Consider the following 21,214-nt stretch of genomic DNA (forward strand, 5'->3'; position numbering starts at 1 on the left):
TTTTTTTTTTTTTTTTTTTTTTTTTTTTTTTTTTTGGCGCTCCGGCCGCCCTGTAGGGGGCGGCGGCGCGGAGAACCAGAGCGCCCTGCAGGGCAGTCCTCTTCCTTCCCTCCCCGCCGACCGGAGCGGAGCCCTTGCAGCAGGAGGCGGTGCAGCGGGAGGGGCCGCTTGGCAGCGCCCCCGCTGTAGCCCTGGCCGCCCCCTTCTCTCTCTCTCCCACCTGCTCCCCCCTCCAGCTGGTCCCCCTGTACCCGCGCTCCGGCCGCGCCGCAGGTTTTTATTTTTTATTTTTTTTTGCTTGGGGCGGCCAAAAAGCCAGAGTCGGCCCTGGCTTTGATACAATATACTATCAAGGTTAAGGCTGCACAAGACGACTTTGTGCTCCACACTGGAAGATGATCCATACCACCATCCCAATACCAAGATGAAATTAATATCTAACTCATCACAGTCCAGTTGCAGTTGCTTCTTCTTTTTTTCTTTTTATAAACACATGGATCCAGCAAAATTATTTTTACAAAAATTTAAAAGCACTAAAACATAGTGTAAAAACTATACTAGAAAAGCTTAGAATAATCCTGAAAGTCGGCAACCGCCCTCAGCTCTCATTGCCTTCCCTGCTCAGCACCCCACATCGGCCCTCAACACCAGGGAAGGATTAGGCCCCAGTATGTCCTTGACTTCAATAGAACTTAAAACAGTTTGCTGAGTAAGAATGGACTCAACACCCGCTTCAAGTTGAGAACGTGCATGAAAACGCTTTGCGGAATTGGGGCCTAAAAGAGTAAAACCGAAATGATTTTAGTCACTCACAGGGTCTGTTTATGTTGATGTCATTTGAACTACAATTCCCAGAGCGCTGTTGAAAACACATACGCCTGCCTTTTCTAGGAAGTCACAATCCACTGTTCTGCACTCAGACAGATGTATTATGATCTTCTGATGTGACACCACACTCTGTAGCTTCTTTTCCCTATAGGGCTCCTCATCAATTATTGTCACTGCACCAAGAAACTAAAAACAAACGTCTGACTCATGCAAACGGCATAGACCTAACAGCAACATAGCAATTAAATTAAAGATTAGCTTGCTCAACATCTGGCACTCTCAACTTCCTCATTATCACTTATGTTAATTACTTCAGAAATTACCTTAATTGCCTGTCAGTAATAGCTTCTAGGTTGTAAACCAAATGTGACAAATATTGCATGCAAATGTTCATGTTGACTTAGCATTATGGGAGACTGTTAAACTTCCCAAGCAAAATGCAAGGTACTGTCTGAGGGATTTTATGATCCTTCTGCCTGCTGGGAAGGTGGGGTTTATTTTATTATCATGGCTGCTGGGGTGTATTTTGTGCCTTTTTGTCTATATATACATTTATTGATGGAGTGAGAGGAGCAGTCTATTATGAAAATTAAATGATTACATGAGGGAACCCTAGGAGAGAGATGGGCACTTGGCCTTGGTGTTTTCAAATCTAACTCAACTCTCAAAAAAATCCACTCGCTGCTCAGAGTAAGCACAGTACGTTTGGGGAGGGCAGGCTGCATTTTTCATACAAAACAAAAGATGTTAAATCCCTGCTTTACGTGCAAAACAGAACTTAATGCTGGAGTCGTGAGCCACACCTCCATCATTGCAGCAGCAAATCTCGAGGTGATGCTTTTCTCAGGGATGAATCACCCAGATACAGAGATAGACATATGGGAGGAGGCCTGGGCAGTGGAACACTCTGCAACCATCTCCTCATGGAGTGTTGTTTCCTTCCCCTCCTTCTGCTCCCCACTCAGTCATTCCCAGGACATCGCCTAAGGCACAGCTGCCCCCTGGAAACTCCTTATCTTGGAAGAGGGTTCCTATTACAAGAGGTTACAGAAAGATAAGAGTTCAATAAGCTGGGTTATGTCTTTCTAGCGATGTCTGTGGGGCTGGTGGGGAAAATACGCCTCCCCACCGCCCTATTCCCTTCCAAACCTGGTCTGCCTGGGCGCCAGTCCCAGACCTCCCCCAGGCACCAACACTGACTCCATGAAAACCTCCGTCACAGGGCTCCTGAAAAGTGGAGTGCCCTGAGCATCAGCATTTTTAAACAACAAATATTCTGTGTAGATCCAGATACTATCACTTCCCCAGCAAGCATCAGTCTCTGGGCACACTGAATCATAGAATATCAGGGTTGGAAGGGACCTCAGGAGGTCATCTAGTCCAACCCCCTGCTCAAAGCAGGACCAATCCCTAGACAGATTTTTGCCCGAGATCCCTAAATGCCCCCCTCAAGGATTGAACTCACAACCCTGGGTTTAGGAGGCCAATGCTGTAATGAGTCTGCTGTTTTCATTCTCGTGGCAGTCCTAAGCCAGGCCATGCACGTATAAGCCATTGTGCACCTGTTCACTCTGGGTCATTCTCTCACACCTTTTTAATGACTTTACTCCTCCATCTCCTGCCTAGAGAGGCTACCAGCAGGATATCACTACTGGAGTGGTGCAATTTAAACTTCCTCTCAAGAGTCTACTCCTCTTTGAGATGGACATCGAATCAGACAAACTTCTAGGAGTTGGCAGTCCCTTGGTATGTCGTTTGAAAGGCAATTTTCCCTAGATCTGCAATGTGGTCTGTGACTTTCCGAATGAGGTCAACATCACCATACAAGAGTTAGCCTAATAAATCAGCTCCGCAGATGGATACCTCTACTACTGCAGTCATTACAAGGGGCCAAATCCTGCAGTCGGACAAAACTCTCTTTAGCATCAGTGGGAGTTTTACCTGCATTAAGACTAAGATTTGGTCCTACCTACAGGGAGCCTTTTTATGATTAAACCTGTTGGTCAGCAGGCACCAATATTGATCCTGATAATGGATAAGGCACAGCAAACAGAATAAGTCCCAGAGGAAAATAAAAGCTGCTCTAGGACAGATGGCAAGACAGGCAGTACCTGGAAATAGAAGGAGTCACTCTCCGCCTGGGATCCAGAGTGCCTATACCAAACAATGCCTTCGTTGACGTCCCGCTGGGTGAAAGAGGTGGTTGGCGTGGCGGCTCTTCCATCAGGCAGACGCTGCCATGAGTCAGCTGGGCCATCTGCTGGCATTGGAACCAGAAGAACCACCTCCCCTGAGAAAGCAGAGGTGAACGGGGAGAGGTCATGCATGAGACAAGGAGGAGTGTGCGTCCTTCCCCACAACCAATGTGCATTCAAAGGGAAAAAAGTCTTCACCCACTGGCAGCCTCTTCTGTTTACTGGTCTGGCTCTAGATTAGAACACTCCAAAATCACCAGCTTCCGAACACCCCTGGGAAGTAGGGGAATCCATTTCTGGAGATGAGTGACAGGCACAGGGAAGATTCCAGGGGTCACGTAGGAGGCATATGGCTGAGCCAGCAACCAAACCCATGTTTCCCAAGTGTCAGTACACTGCTCCTAGACCGCCCTACTTACTCCTATGTGTACAGAGAGGTTTGTGTCAACATATGGAGTGCACTTGAATTCTTTCTGGCCCAGTTTGTTTGATGCTTTTGTGCACCTTTTAACCCCATAATTTTATTCTTTACTAATTTCATTAAATGGAAATATTGAGCACATATAGAAATGCCGAACTAATACATTCAAACACCCAGCATTATTAGCTGATGTAAAAAATCTGCAAATCTATAGCGTCTAGTCAGAATAATATTGAAGGGTTAAAATCCATGTGCATTTTATATAACAACCTGGTATATGGATTAGGCCAGCTCTTTTTCAGACCCAAAGTCCAGAGTTTGGTTAAGAGACCAGAGGCCTACCTAATAGTGATTAGCTAAGAGAAAAGCAAAATAAACAAGATAACATTGCCTTTGCTAAGATATGCTTGGTCAGTAGAAATGCCAGATGTTGAAGCAATAACTGAATAATTATGTTTCATCCAATGTTTCAAATTGAACAAAGGATCCCTGTTCCTATTGTATTTCTCCTGAAGGGAAAACAGTCTTCCCACAGATCCAACCTTGAGTTTATGAAAAATGGGCACATGTCAATATAAGATATGGCATCCTTCCACCTCTCTTCCAAGGGACCAATACCCTGCCTTAAGACATAAAGGAGACAATCTGTATTGTCATATACTCTCACTGTTTCTTTGCTTTAACCCCTAGGAATGTACCTGTTGGACAATCAAAGGAGTTGCTCCATTCCTATGGACCCCAAATCAGAATTCAACATATATATAATTTTATACTAATAAACTTTTATCAAAGTATTAATTAAATGTTAACTTGCTAACTTGAGACCATGGGCGGAGACATTATGTAACCCTTTAACCACTGGCTAATGTGCTATCTTGTCTTGCTGCAAAACCTATCCCGGGGTGTGGAACTGCCTACCCCGTCACTTTCCCCCGCCCATGGAAAATCTATATATTCCATTGTAATCAATTGATTGACAGTGTCTCTGAGCCTAATAAGCCAGGTGACACTCCGCCAGCCCTGTGTGTAATAAACCCCTATGCTTGACCTCTACACGGTGTGGATTTATGTCCTTCAGATATTCAGTTTAAAGATCCCCTGATATCACACAGAAAACATTCTGTTTATATCAGCTTTTACACACAGCCAGAGAGATCCTCAGCCGATGTGAATTTTCCTATCTCCACTGGGTTCAATGCAGCCATGACAATGTTTATCACTGGAGGATCAATCCTGTTATTGATCAACTTTGACCCTCCAGATACATATAGAAGAAGAGTCTTATCCCTTACTCGTGTTGAACAACATTTTACTCCATGAGTAGCCCCACTGACTTCCATGAGACTACACAGAGTCAAGTGCTACTCACTGAAAGGGCATCAAAATCTTGGTCCTAAATATTTTATTTATTTTATTGAGCAACACAATTCAAAGTTTGCTCAAAATCTCATATATAAATACAAACAAATCAAACAAAAACCTTATGAAAAAAGACACTATCAAAATGATAAAACATCTTTAAAAAGTAGATGATATCTAACTGGTAATCAAATAAGAAACCCATGTGATCTTAAATGTCTTTGCATCATCTCTGAATGGGTATTAGGAGGTTCTCTTGGGATTCATGCATTCCTAACCCTGCATCCGTTCTGACACTAAAGTAAATTATTCCATTTCGCTGAAGGTGTAGATTCCTTTGTTCGGTATCTTCTTACAAATGTTTTTGCAACTGACAGTGCTACTCCCATAGGGCTGCTGTGATGTCTATTTAATCTAGAACTTCTGAATTATTTCAAAATGCAAACACCTGGGTTAAATAAACCCACACACTTGGTAAATCAGGTATATATTGAATAACTTCAGAACAAAACTTGGTCGCATGTCTAGAATGATGGCCCAACCCTGCACCATTGACTTCAATAACAGTTTTTCTGTTAATTGCAATAGGAGCATTATAGAGATTTTCCCTCATATTAATGGGTTCTAGATCACATTTTGTATACAGTTCTAGGGCTGGATCCTTAGCACATATAGTTTAATCAATTTTAAGGACAGAAAGGATCATTGTGACCATCTGGTCAGACCTTCTGTATAACACGGTACGTCTACACTGCACACTAAGCCCAGATCTGTGGGACCCGAGCTTGTAGACTTGGTGTTTCCAACCCCATCCTCGAGTGTCCATACTGCATTGTAATCCTGGCTTTGCAACCACTACACCTGGGTCTCACAGCCATGCTAACACATCCATACTGCACTATGCAGACCTTCAGTGTATGGCTTGACCTGCATCCACACTGCAAAATGACCGGGCTTCAACCTGAATCACTGCGTAACTCAGGCTCTGTTCCACCCTCCTAGTGGGGTCTTAAGACCAGGGTCCCGAGTGCTTGCTGACTTGAGTCAGACTGATTTGTGTGTGGATGTTAAGGGGTCTTGGGCTCAAACCGGAGTCAGAGCCTGGGGTTACCGCGCAGTGTAAACATACCCACGCCGACCACAGGATTTCCCTGAATTAATTCCTGCATCACGTGTAATAGCTGTGGCTGAACTAGAGCAGATCTTTTAGAAAAACATCCAATATCTTGATTTTAAAATGGTCGGCGACGGAGAATCCACCACACCCCTTGGTAATTATTCCAATGGCTAATTATCCTCATTGTTAACATTTTTCACCTCATTTAGGGTCTGAATGTGTCTGGCTTTAACTTCCAGCTATTTGCTCTTGTGATACCTTTGTTTGCTAGAATGAAGACCCCTCTATCACCAAGCTTCTTTTCTCCAGGTAGGTACTTATAGACTGTGATCAGGTCATCCTTGACCCTTCTCTTTGATAAACTAAACAGACCGAGCTCCGTGAGTCTTTAGCTATAAGGCATGTTTATCAATCTTTTAGTCATTCTCAGGGCTCTTTTCTGACGAGTCTCCAATTTTTCAACAAAAAGAACAGGAGTACTCGTGGCACCTTAGAGACTAACAAATTTATTTGAGCATAAGCTTTCATGGGCTACAGCCCACTTCTTCGGATGCATAGAATGGAACATATATTGAGGAGATATATATACACATACAGAGAGCATGAAAAGGTGGGAGTTGTCTTACCAACTCTGAGAGGCCAATTAAGTAAGAGAAAAAAAACTTTTGAAGTGATAATCAAGATAGCCCAGTACAGACAGTTTGATAAGAAGTGTGAGAATACTTACATGGGGAGATAGATTCAATGTTTGTAATGGCTCAGCCATTCCCAGTCTCTATTCAAGCCTAAGTTGATTATATCTAGTTTGCATATCAATTCCAGCTCAGCAGTTTCTCGTTGGAGTCTGTTTTTGAAGCTTTTCTGTTGCAAAATTGCCACCCGCAGGTCTGTCATGGAATGACCAGACAGGTTAAAGTGTTCTCCTATTGGTTTTTGAATGTTATGATTCCTGATGTCAGATTTGTGTCCATTAATTCTTTTGCATAGAGACTGTCCGGTTTGGCCAATGTACATGGCAGAGGGGCATGTAGGTCTCTAAGGTGCCACAAGTACTCCTGTTCTTTTTGCGGATACAGACTAACACGGCTGCTACTCTGAAACCAATTTTTCAACGTGCTTCTTGAATTGGGGACACCAGAACCGGACACAGTATTCCTGACTTCACTTAAGTCAATGGAGCTAGGGTAATTTATACCAGCTGAGGACCTATCTGGTCCCCAAAATTTAATTTTACTCATTTGTTTTAGAGTTACATATAATCTGTGCTAATAATTCCACATCACCCTATGTTTTAGTACTCATGGATACAAATGTAGTCTGCACGGATAGCAAACTCCAACATCCCACTGAATAATCTGTATTTAACTGTGCATTCCACCTCTCTATTGACCTTTGAAAATATCCCTTGTAGCTACCAATCAAAACCCATATAAATTATTTAGCTCTTTTTGTAGAAATAATAATTCTGCTTTGCAAAATATTCATTTTAAACTCTTAGTTCATTTCCCAAAATCGCATTCGAATGATGTTTGAGTAATAAAAAAACGCAGGCTGGCATATCGTGTTTCTGTTTTATCACTATGTGGCACTCTGTACCTCAAAGTAGCACCCTGGAACCCCCATATTCATCCTTATGACATGATTATGATAGGTTTTGTACAATGCATGCCTTGGGGGGTATCATTTGAAAAGTCTTGATCTGGTGAACATTAATATCCTTTTGGATTGTATGTGCTACATTATACGTGCAGTTATGAAGTATAGCAATGTGTGTTACTGAAATATATTGTGAGGTTGGAAGACACCCACAGCCAACCTCTCAACTGCAACAGAGGACCAGCCAGACACGTGCTGATGGCCCATTAAAGGGAATCCACTCTCCCAAGGGCCATCCCACAGACTTCTCAAGAGAGTATGTATGCAACGGAGACTGCCTGACCAATGGAGGTTGCCTAACCACCACGTCACAGCAAGGATCTTTCTAGCAAGCAGGAAGAAGATATAAAAGGAGAAACAATGACATCACCACTTAGCCTCTCCCCCCCCAACTCAACACCTGGAAAAGAATGTCTCAAGACAAAGACTTTGAACTGGGGAAGGGTGGTCCCAGGCTGGAAGGGAGTCCCAGCCTGTGTACTGAGGAACTGTAACCTGCTTGTACCAGGGTCAGACATTGTTTGGTTCAACTCTTGCTTAGACTAAAAGTTTAGGATTTAGAAGGCATGTTACATTTATTTTCTTAAGGTAACTCTCTCGGACTTGTAGGCCTACCACTTATAGTCACTTACAATCTATCTTTCTGTAGTTAATAAATCCGTTTCATATTTTACCTAAAACAGTGTGATTTGGCTGACGTGCTCGGGAAGTCTCAGCTCAGTTTACAAAGGCTAGCGTGTGTCCATTCAACACTGAGGGAGCGGCGAACTAATGAACTTGCACTGTCCAAGGACGCCTTGAGCAGTGCAGGACGGTACAGTGCTGGGGTGCAAGGCTGGGGAGCTGGGGGGGGAATTGGCTGGAGCCTCTCTATTGGTGATTCATGAGTGGCTGGGACATCATCCATGTAACTCAGTTCAGTGTGTCCCTGCCTGTGGATGTCGGTGTAAATGCAGTGCTGATCAGAGTGTTATAGCTTGACATCAGCGTCACAGTGCGAGCGGCAGCCCAGGTTGGTGAGTTCAGAGGGCTCAGCCGTCCCACAGTCCAGGTTGTATCCGGCGACCCCGTCACACACTGACAACTTCATTAATATTCCCTTAGCAGCATGGTCCTTCAATCTAATGACAGGCCTGATTCCGATACCTTTACTCACGAGTCAGTCCCTTTGGATGCCCAATTCCCATAATATTACAGACCTGGAGTGAAATCCTGATCCTACTGAAGTCAATTGGAGTTTTGAGACTGACTTCAATTGGGCCAGGATTTAGTCCCTGGTGTTGCTATTCCCCCACAAATCATAAGGAAGCATCAGCAAATATAAATACATAGATGGTTCGTTTCTAATTGGCCTGGAACAACAATAAGCTGAGACTAGAAAATGCACACAAGTTTCACGGATCTGGAATTCTGCTTGTACAGGAGTCCTCTTTTGATCCGTTTTTACTCAGGACCAGTTTTCTGTATTTCCTTGCTTTTTCTTAGATTATTAATTATTATTATTATTACTACCAGGGATAATATTTCATAGAAAACTTTGAAGATCAAAGGCTCCTGCTGTTTATTCCTAATCTGAAGCCATAAACCTTGTTTATATCATCGCAAATAGTTGTTGCGGAGATAATTACGATGATACAACCAGAGGATTATAACTTCAAATTAGGGTTAGGCAGCGGGAAATGAACTCCTAAAGACAAAATTCCTGTTTTCATACAAATATTTCAAATGATTAAAAGCGATACACACCCCTTACCCACAGAAAATATGGGGTGTATGTAAATATGAACTGAACAATAGCACTGCTTTTATCAACATCTTTTGTGAGGTGTCAGCAGCTGTTTAAGAATTAAACCTACTCTAAGAATAACAGGCAGAAGTGCAGCGTCTGTGTTGTTAAAGTGACCCTTTCTAATTTGATCTGGTTCAGCAAATTAAAACAACAATACAGTTTCATTTGGGTCTAAAGGATGTTCAAAGATTATGTGTCCTTGTTAATCAAACAGTACATCTGATGGCGAAATGACCATTCTTCTTTCTTATTCATATTTATTTTCCAGCCTGATGTGCTCTGTTCTCTTTCCCATCTAGCTTCTCCGAATTTGTACCTCAGTCACAAATCCCATTACTTACCACCCTCCCTTCCCCTCAGCCCGTAGAATGCGTTTAACACCTGCCTTTCTGCAGACTGTGGACTGCTTGTGAATGCAGCCCCCCAGAGAGCAGAGCCCACAGTGGGAATTAAGAGATATAAGGCTTATATAAGGATTCCAATACCAGCAATTTAGCTCGTACCAATGAACCTCTTCATTACAAAATAATCAAGAAATGAATTTTTTTGTCCTCAGTGGGCTTTTGCTCAGATGTGCCCAGGATATATGTTACTCTGTGCTGCTCTTAAGCCAAAATTCATCCCATGATATTAGAGACACAAGGAGGATGAGATAATGTCTTTCATGCTTACACAGAGTTTGTCTCTCTCACCAACAGAAGTTGGTCCAATACAAGATATTATCTCACCCGCCTTGTCCTTCTAATATCCTGGAACCAACACGGCTACGACGACACTGCATCACATAATGTTACCATTTGACAAACAGTGGGTGACATTGTGCTCCCATGAGGGTGTGTGTCCCAGGTCCTCAAAGATACTTGGTGCCCAGCTTCCACTGAAATCAATGGGAGTTAGGCGCCTAAATACCTTTGAGCATCTGGGTCTAACTCCGTATTAACTGCATTGACCTCAATGAATCTGCAAACATGGACAATGAAACGGAATGTGCAGCCCCACCATTTGGGCATTCAGACTGGAATCTAGCCATGACTGTTTTACAAGCCTACGCACCCATTTTAACTGGCCAGATGTGGGATTTGGACATCATATGCAAGTATTCAGAGCTGATTGTATTTAAACACAGCCCTATAACTAACTGTGTTCTTCAAAGACATTTGATGTGTACGAAATACCATGAAATTATAATATCCTTAGTCAGTGCTGAGCACGCCTGACTCCCAGAGAATTAGAACCCGGCACTTCTGTTAAGGGTGGGAGACGCCAGGGAAGGAGAAGAAGGAGCAGCACAACCGCAATGTCCCCTGGTAGTAAAAGATCTACAAGAAGTTACCGTATCTTGGCTGGTCCTTGATGATCGTGTAAGTTATCTCAGATTCACTGGCACCAGGCATCTCTGCTTGCAAAATTCTGTTGGTGATCTGCAGCATCCCTCCTTCTGGGACCCACACCAGGGGGTTAGTAACCAGCCGGGGGCCTCTATCACTCTGCGGGGAAGGAGGGGAGAAAAGCAGCAGAGGCTTGGTTGAAGAGCAATGATAATGGGCCAATATAAACAAACTTTTAAACAAGAAGGATGAGGTTGAATATTGCAGAACACATGATGCAGCTGACTCTTTGATTCTCATCTGCTTCAAAGAGGGAAGCTCTCTGCCCTACCAACTCCATTTCCCACCTCCTTTTCCCTCTCACCTTCCACTTTCTGCTCCTTCAGTCCCATTTGTGACTTTCTTCTTGTCCAACTCCTCCTGATCTCAAGTCATTCCCTCCCTAATCCTCTCCTGTACCATCATCCTCTGTCTCTCTGAGTGGCCTTTTCACCTCTTCATTTAAACAGGACTGTCTTCCTGGTCCTCAAGTCCTGGTGCATCTGCTTCCCTTTCCCTTTGCAGCTTCTCTCCTGTCAGGTTAATCTCCATGACACTGTGAAAAATCCTCACTATCTCCACTGCTAAAACCTTTGTCCAGGACTAGAATACTTGTCTGACTATCTCTCCCTTCTTTAAATCCCTTCCCCAAACACACTTCTTTGAGGATGGTTATAAACCACACCCTCATTTAAAATGACTGAGGAGTTTGGGTGTGGTAGCGTGTCTGGAGGAGACACATAAACCTGCTGTTCTGCCCCGCTTTATTTGTGGCAGAGGAAGTTTTCCAACTGGAAAATGAATATTTGGGAGCCAAATTTATCCCGAGGCAAAGTCAGTTCCTAGATTAATAGGCTCTAAGGCCAGAGGAGGCCCTTATGATCATCTCATCTGGCCTCCTGCATAACCCAGGCCACAGAATTTCACCCAGCAATTCCCGTATCAAGCCCATATTTTGTGGTTTAGCTAGAGCAGATTTTTGAGAAAGACATCCACTCTTAATTTAAAGACTTCAAGTGATTAAGAATCTACCACATCCCTTGGTAAATGTTCCAATGGTTAATTACCCTCACTGTTAAACATCTGTGCCTTATTTATAGACTGAACTCATCCAGCTTCACCTTCCAGCCACCTCATTATACCTTTGTCTACTAAATTTAAAAGTGCTCTACTCTCAAAAATTGTCTCCCCATGTAAGTACTTATAGACCATGGTCAAGTCACCTCAATCTTCTCTTTGATAAGCTAAATATATTGAGCTTCCTAAGTCTTCCACTGTAAGGCAGGTTTTCCAGACCCCAAATACTTCTCGTAGCTCTTTTTTGAAACCTTTTCAATTTTTCAACATCCTTCTTGAAGTGCGGACAGCAGAACATGTCACAGTATTCCAGTAATGGTTTCATTAATACCATATACACTGGTAATAACACTCCTCTCCGTCTATTCGATATTGCGCTGCATTACAGCCAAGAATCATACTAGCCCTCTTAGCCACAGCATGACATTGGCAACTCCTCTTCAGTTGGGTTATCCACCAGGACCTCTATATCCTTTTCAGTCACTACTTTCTAGGCTACAGTCCCCCTGTAAGTGTGACCCACATTCTTGGTTCTTACATGTATGACCTCGCATTTAGCTGCATTAAACTGCATGTTGTTTAAATAAACCTAGTTTACCAAGCAACTTATACAAGTTACCAAGCTCTGTATAGCTTAACTGTCCTCATTATTTACCGCTTCACCAAGTTTTGTGTTATGTAAAACCTTATATAAGTAAGGAGGGGGAGGGATAGCTCAGTGGTTTAAGCATTGGCCTGCTAAACCCAGAGTTATGAGTTCAATCCTTGAGGGGGCCACTTAGGGATCTGGGGCAAAATCAGTACTTAGTCCTGCTAGTGAAGGTAGGGGGCTGGACTCGATGACCTTTTGGGGTCCCTTCCAGTTCTATGAGATAGGTATTATCTCCATATATTATTATTATTATTATTTTTATTAGCAATGATTTTATATTTGCTTCCAAATCATTTATAAAAATATTGAACAACACTGGATAGGGTGACCAGATGTCCCAATTTTATAGGGACAGTCCTGATTTTGGGGTCTTTTTCTTATATAGGTTCCTATTACCCCCCATCCCGATTTTTCACATTTGCTGTCTGGTCACCCTAACACCGGACCAAGAACCGATCCCTGCAGGTCCCCATTTAAACATCCCCATTGTATGATAACTCCCCATTTACAATTACTTTTTGAGAGCTACCAATCAAATTTTAATCCATTTAATATTGATTTTGCATAATGCTATTTTTTAAAATCAGAATGTCATGTAGTCCTAAGTTTTAAATCATTTAGGATCAGCATTTCCCCTAGGACAAATGATCACTTTATTCTTTAAAAGAATTGAGCAGAAGTAAGAAAGAACTGATTGCCAGCTAAGGAGAACCCTAACAATACCCATGGCAACTTTCCGTCTTCAAGTGTCAGTGATGCCACGGCACTTATGGAGTTTAACATCAAAGCATAAATCAGCAGCAGGAAATTACCAGCTTGAAAGGGTCAGAGAGATTACCAGATTTATTATGGCAGGGGAGAAGCGAGAGAGCAGCCGTGCTTCAGAGTACTTTGAGGCGAGGGCCAAAAATGCACCGTATGAGAAGAAAAAATTTCCAAGAAAATGTTAATTAAAAGCAAGGTCACAGTTCCAGAGCAACAATGGCATCTCCTCGTTTCCAAGCGATGAATGAATGAAGGGCTCTTCATTCCCCACAATAAATCAGTCAGTCATTTTGCAATAACATTCCCAGCTGGCTTTGATGCTGTGATCCAACTAATTAATAAAAATGTTCTCAGCAAAAGGTTCCTTCTTGCTTGCTAATCCTTTTATTTGGAAGTGACAAGTTTTAGTTAGGCCAGAGTCAGTTCTCCCGTGCAGGTCAGTGACACAACTGGAACCATGTCCGATTTTTGTTTACCGGTGGTAAGGCTGATAGTGACATTTCGTGTGTGTGTGTGTGTGTGTGTGTGTGTGTGTGTGTGTGAGAGAGAGAGAGAGAGAGAGAGAGAGAACGCACCCGCACACATGCGCACTTTTGTGAGTACTAAGCAGTCCTGAAGACTAAAGTCCTCTCTATTTAACCACTCAGCAAGTATAGCACAGGCTATTGCCGGTCACGCTTCCGCCACACTGCCTTGCCAATGTGCCTCGACCCCGACCTGGCTGAATCGCCCCTAGTGGTGAGAAGGTAGTTCAGTCTCTATGCCCGTTCAAATCTGGGCCAACCTGCTGAAACTGCCCACCGGAGATACTCATCCATTACGAAATGAACCGGGACTATCAGCCCTTACTACACTGAACATCACACAACCATCTGATCTAAGTATCTTTTGGCTACCTGGAAGGGAAAGGGTTCCATATCCCATTTCCCAGGCTGATACCTACAACAAACACACAACATGCAGCCAGGTCTAACCCCCACTTTGGCTGATCTGATGTTGCCAGATGGCACATTTTCTAGGGTGTGGGCTCACTGTTTCCCAATAGAACATCATTAGTGGCAGGACCAACAGCCACATCAAAGTTAAAATGGCCAGAGGGCACAATACAGAAATGCAAATCGTTACTAAGTGCTCTTGAAAATGAGGCCAACCATTTAGGCTCCAGTAGTTCTGGGATGGGGGTCTTACAAATACACCGGACCCTCGCTAGAACGCAGGATTTGGGATCCATGCGCAGTACTGCGTTAACGTGGGGACCGTGTTAAAATAAATTGCAATTAAAGTAATTAAATTTGGGATCCGTGTCTGCGACCGTTATATGCAAATTTGCGCTATATAGACGGGCATTCTAGCGAGGGTCCGGTGTATTGAAGATCAGGCTATCAGCAAACACAAGCACTCAAGCAAATACTTTGCAAAAACCAACTCAGTGGGAGTGGATGAGCCAATGTCTCAATTACATAATACTCGAAAGAATCATTGGTCCTTACTTCATGTTTTGATTCTAATAATATGGTCCTTCTATGGATGTAACCTTAAAAGGTTACTCTCTAAGCCAATGTAATAGAAATCCTAGAAATGTTTTCAAATGAGGACATAGCACATGCGATCATACAGCATTGAATTATGATAAGCCTCATGTACTTAGATTAGAAGCAAGGGTAAAAAGTACCCTACAGCTAGAGTTACAGCAGAATCTGTAACAACATGAAAACTAGGAAGAAAAAAGAAGTCTTGTGTGTGTCTAGACAGCACCTCTTCTGAAATAAACCTTGCATCCAATTCATCTCCCAAGGCTAGTGCAGAAAGGTGATAATTAGGATAAGGCAGAAACTGGGCACCTGCCAGCCCTATCTCATGCTCAATCCTGCTCTGCTCTCATTTCTGTCTCACTGCCTTCATTGCTCTTTGTAGCTAAATGTTGCAAAGGATGAGTCCAGAAAAGAACCAGAGACAAGGGAGAGTGAAATTGGCTAATAAAACAAACTATACTCAGCAATTCACCCTTCATTGTCATTTGCTACAAAACCTGGCACTTTCAACAACTGAGCGGCACCCAAACAATTCTTTTTCTGTTAGTTTGAGGGCTAACTTCTGTGCTCTGGGGAAGTAGCAAAAGGGAACTGATCCACAGACACGATGGGGGTGGCTGCTCTAATTCTGGTGGAGCCCAAACGACTTATCACCAGTAGTTTTGAAGAAGTCTTTTCTGATTATCAGATGGATGCGCTCGAGTCACACAACTAAGTTTTATTCTTTACGTTATAGTACCACCCGGAAGCCTCAGAAGAGAAGAGGACCCCGTATGCATAGAGACAGACCTTACAATCTGATCTTACAATTTTCAAGACAGACAAAAGAATGGGAGAATAGCTGTGCCATTAGCACAGAAAGATTAAGCAACTTGGCCAAAATTATATAGGGAAGTCCGTTGTAATTATTGGCTTCCACAATACACAATAGTAGGACTGCACAAATCTGACCTCTTCTCAGGTGGACAAATCCTTGACTTTTTGAAGACTGTTATCTTATGACAACACCACACATTATTGAAATGATTGTTACAAAATCTTAGTGTCTGACATACAAATTGTCTTCCACAGTGCATTCTACTTTTTTTTTTAAGTAATGTGATTTTAAAATAGATACTGCACCATAATTTTCTTTGCCACAGTATTCCCTGTACTTAGAATGGGAATAACACTACTACAGGTGGGAACATCCAGCTTTTAATAAAAATGGAAGAATTAAATTAAAATAAACAATAATAATTGTTAAATTGTAGGGATTTCTTCTCAAATATCTCTAGGAACATTACCAAATATTAAGAAGGGTCAAGTACTAAGTAAAGTTTATTAAACTTCAGTGATCTTGATAGCTTTGGGATGTTGATCAGCCATGAACCCATTACACTCAATACCTCCCCATCCCTTTAAAGCTGAAGTCAGCAAATCAAACACCTTGTTAACTAAGCTTTTTAATTTATGTAGGTTTCTTTTCCTGATAGTTTCCTGAGATCCATTCATTTTCCAGATGCATTCACTCTTCTCACAATTGAGTATTGACTACGTAATACTAACTTACTGTGCCAGGAATTAACAGAAGAGCTCTCTTTTCCAAACACCAAGCTATTCTGTTTTCTCTTCCATACTCCTCCACTGATGTTACCTAGCTACATAACCTAACCTCCGGTCAAATGAATAACTTGCTTTAAAGCCAGTCACAATCACAATCACAACCCCAACCACCTCCACACTTTGGGGAAGTCTGAATCCTTATCTGGATCAGAACTCTGCCTCTGGCCCCTAATTTTATAATTTGCTGTCCCAAATCCCCCGATCAGTGCACCCTCAGACTTTGAGGGAAGTTTGGATCCAGATGTGAACTTGGCCCATGTCCAATATCACACTACTGCCTGCTGATTGCGACCAGCCTCTCTGCACCCCTTCCTCCCAGGGAGTGAGGGTAGAGTCAGGCTCCCCTCCTCTCACATGTCCATTGCTCCCACAGCAAAAAAGAATGGTGCATTTTCAACTCTCAAACTGAAGCTAGAGATGAACTGAAACAGGAACTATTTAGCTAAGCTGAACCACTAAAGTGGAACCATTCTGGGTCTACAAACCAAAACATCAACAGAAAAATTTTTGCAAACCCAACCTACCGCTTTGCCCCTCCCTTGCCACATCCCCGTCAGCAATGTCTGGTCTCTAACCTCCCCCCCAGATATACTGCTTTTATAAACTACTAGCTTGGCCACTGCAGAAAGGTACATACCTTTGGAGAAATCTTAATGTGGAACAGGATATTCTGGAAGTGGTGCCCATCGTTCACTTGCAGAAGAACCGTATCATCCCGACTGTCAGAACCATCGTGAGCATAACGTAGGAGTCCATTCGCCAGGTCATCAAGATGGAATACTTGGGCTGCAGAAGCTGTGTCCCCTGGAGCTTTGACCAGCTGGCCATGACGTGGAGGATCTAAAACCACCACCGCTACATCCTGGGGATTGTCATTGTCTCGAATATCAAGCAACACGTTTGTTATTGATCCAATATCCCCTGTGCTGATAAAGAGGACTTCATTCCTTAGCACATATGGGGCCTGAAACATAAAACCAGCTCTTAGCTGTCTGCTAAACCACAGTGCTCGAATGGTGATGGAAGTCTGGGAAGTAAGGTGTGGGGTAGGAAGATTAATTCCCTTCATGTGCTGGAAAGCCCTGATTTGTAAACAAGAAAGATTCACTAACTGCACGTTTCCCCAGAAGGGTAGAACTTAGACTACCTAGACAGATTTAATTACATAAGAAGGTGGGATTCTCACACTGCAGCAAGCTGAACAAAAAGCCTCAGGACCTTTATGCATAAAGCAGTGTAGTTACCTGCTCACGGTCTGTATCCCCTTTGCTGCTCTACTTGGATAGCTCGATAAGAACCTCCAGGGACAAAGCCTGGTTTTGCTAAAGTCAGTGGGAACTCTGAGCCATAACAGACTTCAAGTTCTTTTCCCCCTGATTTTGGTGGAGCTGCCCTAGCATCTAGTTACAACCCTCTCACTTGCCCAATGACCAAGAAGGAGAAGGCATCATTCCTATCGAGGTAAGACTATGAGGAGGAGGAAAACATACATAAAAATACGAACTGAAACTTCACGGAACAGACAATGCCGCCCCCTCTTGCACATACTGGGTAATGGCTCTAGATGTAACCCAAGAGAAGAGTGCCACCTATTGCATTCACCACTACCCATTTCTGCAGCTCCTAGGCGTTCCGGGGAGGTCTCCCATACAGGTAATGACCAGGCCCAACCATGCTTCGCTTTTGTAATCAACTGAAATCTCAGTCCCAGGTGGTATGGCAACATTATTAATCATATTTATTACGGTAGTGCCCAGGCAGCAACTGAGATCAGGGCCGCCTTGCATTAGGCACTGTACGAGCACAGAGCAGCAGACTGTCCCTGCTCTGAAGAGCTTAAAATCTACTAGACAAGACAGAGACAGGTTAGGGGAAAGGCATATAACACTGTTTCATTATAACCGGTTACGTATCTGTGTAAGTGTGTTTTCTTCAGGTTTCAAGTGTCCCTTTATCTAGGAAGCAGGCAACATGAACCTTTAGAAAAGGGATTTTTTTTCTAATCAAAACCCAAAGCCAAAGAAAACAGGTTGTCTCCACCTGTTGTCTATTGTCCTCTACTTTAAATTGTACGCTCTTAGGGATAGAGACTATCTTTTTGTTCTGTATCTGTACAGTGCCTTTCATCATGGGGCCCTCACCCCTGTTGGAACCTGTAGACACAACCATAATACAACTAAATAATAATCTTAGTTTAATATCCCTCTGCTGAAATCAGGGTTGTTTTTAGAACAGCTCCTCTTCTTCTCAGACCCACTCTTTTCCTCAAAAACAAACGTTATTAAACCGATGATATTGTCATATAAGGAACATCATTGCAAACGCACACGATACAGACTATGGGTACTTATCTATTCCCTGACATGCAAATTAAAAAGAAAACTAAAGTGATGGCTTCATGCACACAAATGATTCCATGGAACATCCTAATGGCTGGGAGGCCTCCGCTTATGGTAAAGCTTCTCAGTGGACGTGACTGAATGGAGTAACATGGGAATGCACAGGGTTTTGTTATTCGGCTGGTGAAGAAGTGAGTCTTAACAATAATAAAGCAAAAACCCACCTCCACTTGGCTGGGCTTTTGATCTCTTGTCCAGCAGACAAAATGAGAATTGAGCATCACAGACTTTGGACTAAATTCAGCGTGGGCATAAGTAGGTACAACTTCCACTGAAGTCAACAGAATCATGTCTCCTTATGCCAGGACTGAATTTGGCCCATTTGTCTCCAAAAGAATCAGTCAGGAGCATTCTTAAACTCTTCACCGCAGCTATTGTATGAAGTGCTTGTACAGACACAGACCCTAGGGCCTGACCCTCAGGAGTCAATGGAGATGGAACTGATTTCAATAGGCTTTGGATCAAACCTCTAATCCAAGCTCACCTAAATCTCTATTCTGCTTCCACTCAAACCAATGGGAGTTCTACCACTGACTTCAACAGTTGCAAGACTAGGCCTGTAATGAAATATTTTCTTGCTGCGCAAAGTACCAGGCCACCAAATAATGCTCAAACGTATGTTTTATGGAAAACAAATTCAATTTATAGATTGGACCAACCTGGCTACACAACAGCCTTAACTCCAGGGCCAAGGGGCACCCAACCTCTATTTTGAAGACATTACACAACCTGGGAAGAAGTCCGGTTACAGTCCAAATTTTACCAGTTTCAAATTAGTTATCTAGTTCTTTATTGTAAGGAGCACTGTTGAGTTGTGTAACCTATTGTGTAAGGTATTAATTTAACCCACACAGAAAATAATGCTTAAAAGCAAGAAAACACAATCACATTTTTTTTTTTAAATCCTCAAGTTTAAGGGCCCAACCCTGCGAGATGCTGAATTCCTACTGACTTCACAGGATCAAGAGACTATGTGTCCCCCAAAAAGAAAAAAATGACTCAAATTGGAGGATTTATTCCATACCAGGAACACTAAATAGATAAATAAAATGGTCACCAATCATAGTGAGGATGTCAGTAGTCCAGTGTGCCAACATTTCTGCTTTGGAGTTGTGTTGCAGCTAGTTGTAGTCCTACATAATTAGCCTAAAACACAACACTACAGCCTTGAAATCTGAGCCTAACTGGAGAGATTAAAGGAACTTTTATATATTTCTGAAATGACTCATTATGATTAAGGGTGCGGAGGCAGGCAGACAAGAGTCAACACTAAAAGACTATGGCCCTGATTCTCAGTAACCCTAAGGCTGATTTACACTGCTTTGATGGTATAAAGAGGCCTTAAAGTTAATGATTCTCATTCCCCTTTACACTGGCTAGAGTGGGGTAAAACAGCCTTTGTTTAAATGAGAATCAGATCCCATAAGAGTATAAAATGTGATTACCACTACTGATTGGTTAAGAATTGCGCACCCAGCTAATCTGTGCTAAAACATCCAATTAATTGTGTAACCCTGTCCTCCTTTCACATACTTGTTTCTCTCATCCACCTTTTATATTTTGTGTTTCAGACTGTAAGCTCTTTGGGGGCATGAACGTCTTTTTCTATATGTTTGTACAGCACCTAGCACCATGGGGCCCCAACTTGATTGAGACCTCTAGGCAACAGCAGACTATAGATATTAAATAATGATAATAGTAAAATAATCCTATACAATGGGAACACGGACTATAAACTCAACATGAGTAAAAGTGGTGAGCGATTTAAGGGGTACATAAATGACTACAGAGACATTTAGAAAGCTCTTTTGCTCTGTTTGTTCCTATTAGTGTACTTAATCATCAGCCCTGAAACAGACTCTCTAACTACAGGCTCTCAAGTGCAAAAGATTCGACTGTAGAGATCAATAATGACTCAGTTGCAGTGCAATAAAGGACTAGATCAGAGGTCGGCAACCTTTCAGAAGTGGTGTGCCGAGTCTTCATTTATTCACTCTAATTTAAGGTTTTACGTGCCAGTAAAACATTTTAACATTTTAGAAGGTCTCTTTCTAGAAGTCTATAATATATAACTAAACTAGTGTTGTATGTAAAGTAAATAAGGTTTTTAAAATGTTTAAGAAGCTTCATTTAAAATTAAATTAAAATGCAGAGCCCCCCGGACCAATGGACAGGACCCGGGCAGTGTGAGTGCCATTGAAAATGAGCTCGCGTGCCGCCTTCAGTACGCATGCCATAGGTTACCTACCCCGGACTAGATCATCCACGAACCGTAAGGATATTTTAAACGGTAAGTGACTCTCAACCTTAACCTTAGAAGAGCTGCTGTTCTGCTATACCACAGTAATTGTGCCCAGCACCACAGTACTCAGTGGCCCAAATTCTGTTCTCACTTAAACTGTTTTTACATGGTGTAATTCTATTAATTTACATGGAGCTACTCCTAATTCAC

General features: G+C 42.6%; 1 protein-coding gene across 1 annotated transcript in view; it reads right to left on the reverse strand.

Annotated features, from left to right (window-relative positions):
• Window positions 1–21,214, reverse strand: part of FRAS1 (Fraser extracellular matrix complex subunit 1) — a 185,924-nt gene that overhangs the window by 94,130 nt on the left and 70,580 nt on the right. The window contains exons 25-27 of the mRNA XM_029911919.1: window positions 17,001–17,327; window positions 10,699–10,852; window positions 2,940–3,118 (exon numbers count right to left, since the gene is read on the reverse strand). Coding sequence (XP_029767779.1) covers window positions 2,940–3,118; window positions 10,699–10,852; window positions 17,001–17,327 — 660 coding nt within the window. The remainder of the gene's footprint in view (window positions 1–2,939; window positions 3,119–10,698; window positions 10,853–17,000; window positions 17,328–21,214) is intronic.

The sequence above is a fragment of the Terrapene carolina genome, unplaced genomic scaffold (assembly GCF_002925995.2).
Source record: "Terrapene carolina triunguis isolate 2854851 unplaced genomic scaffold, T_m_triunguis-2.0 Scaffold136, whole genome shotgun sequence".
In the NCBI taxonomy this organism is placed as follows: domain Eukaryota; kingdom Metazoa; phylum Chordata; order Testudines; family Emydidae; genus Terrapene; species Terrapene triunguis.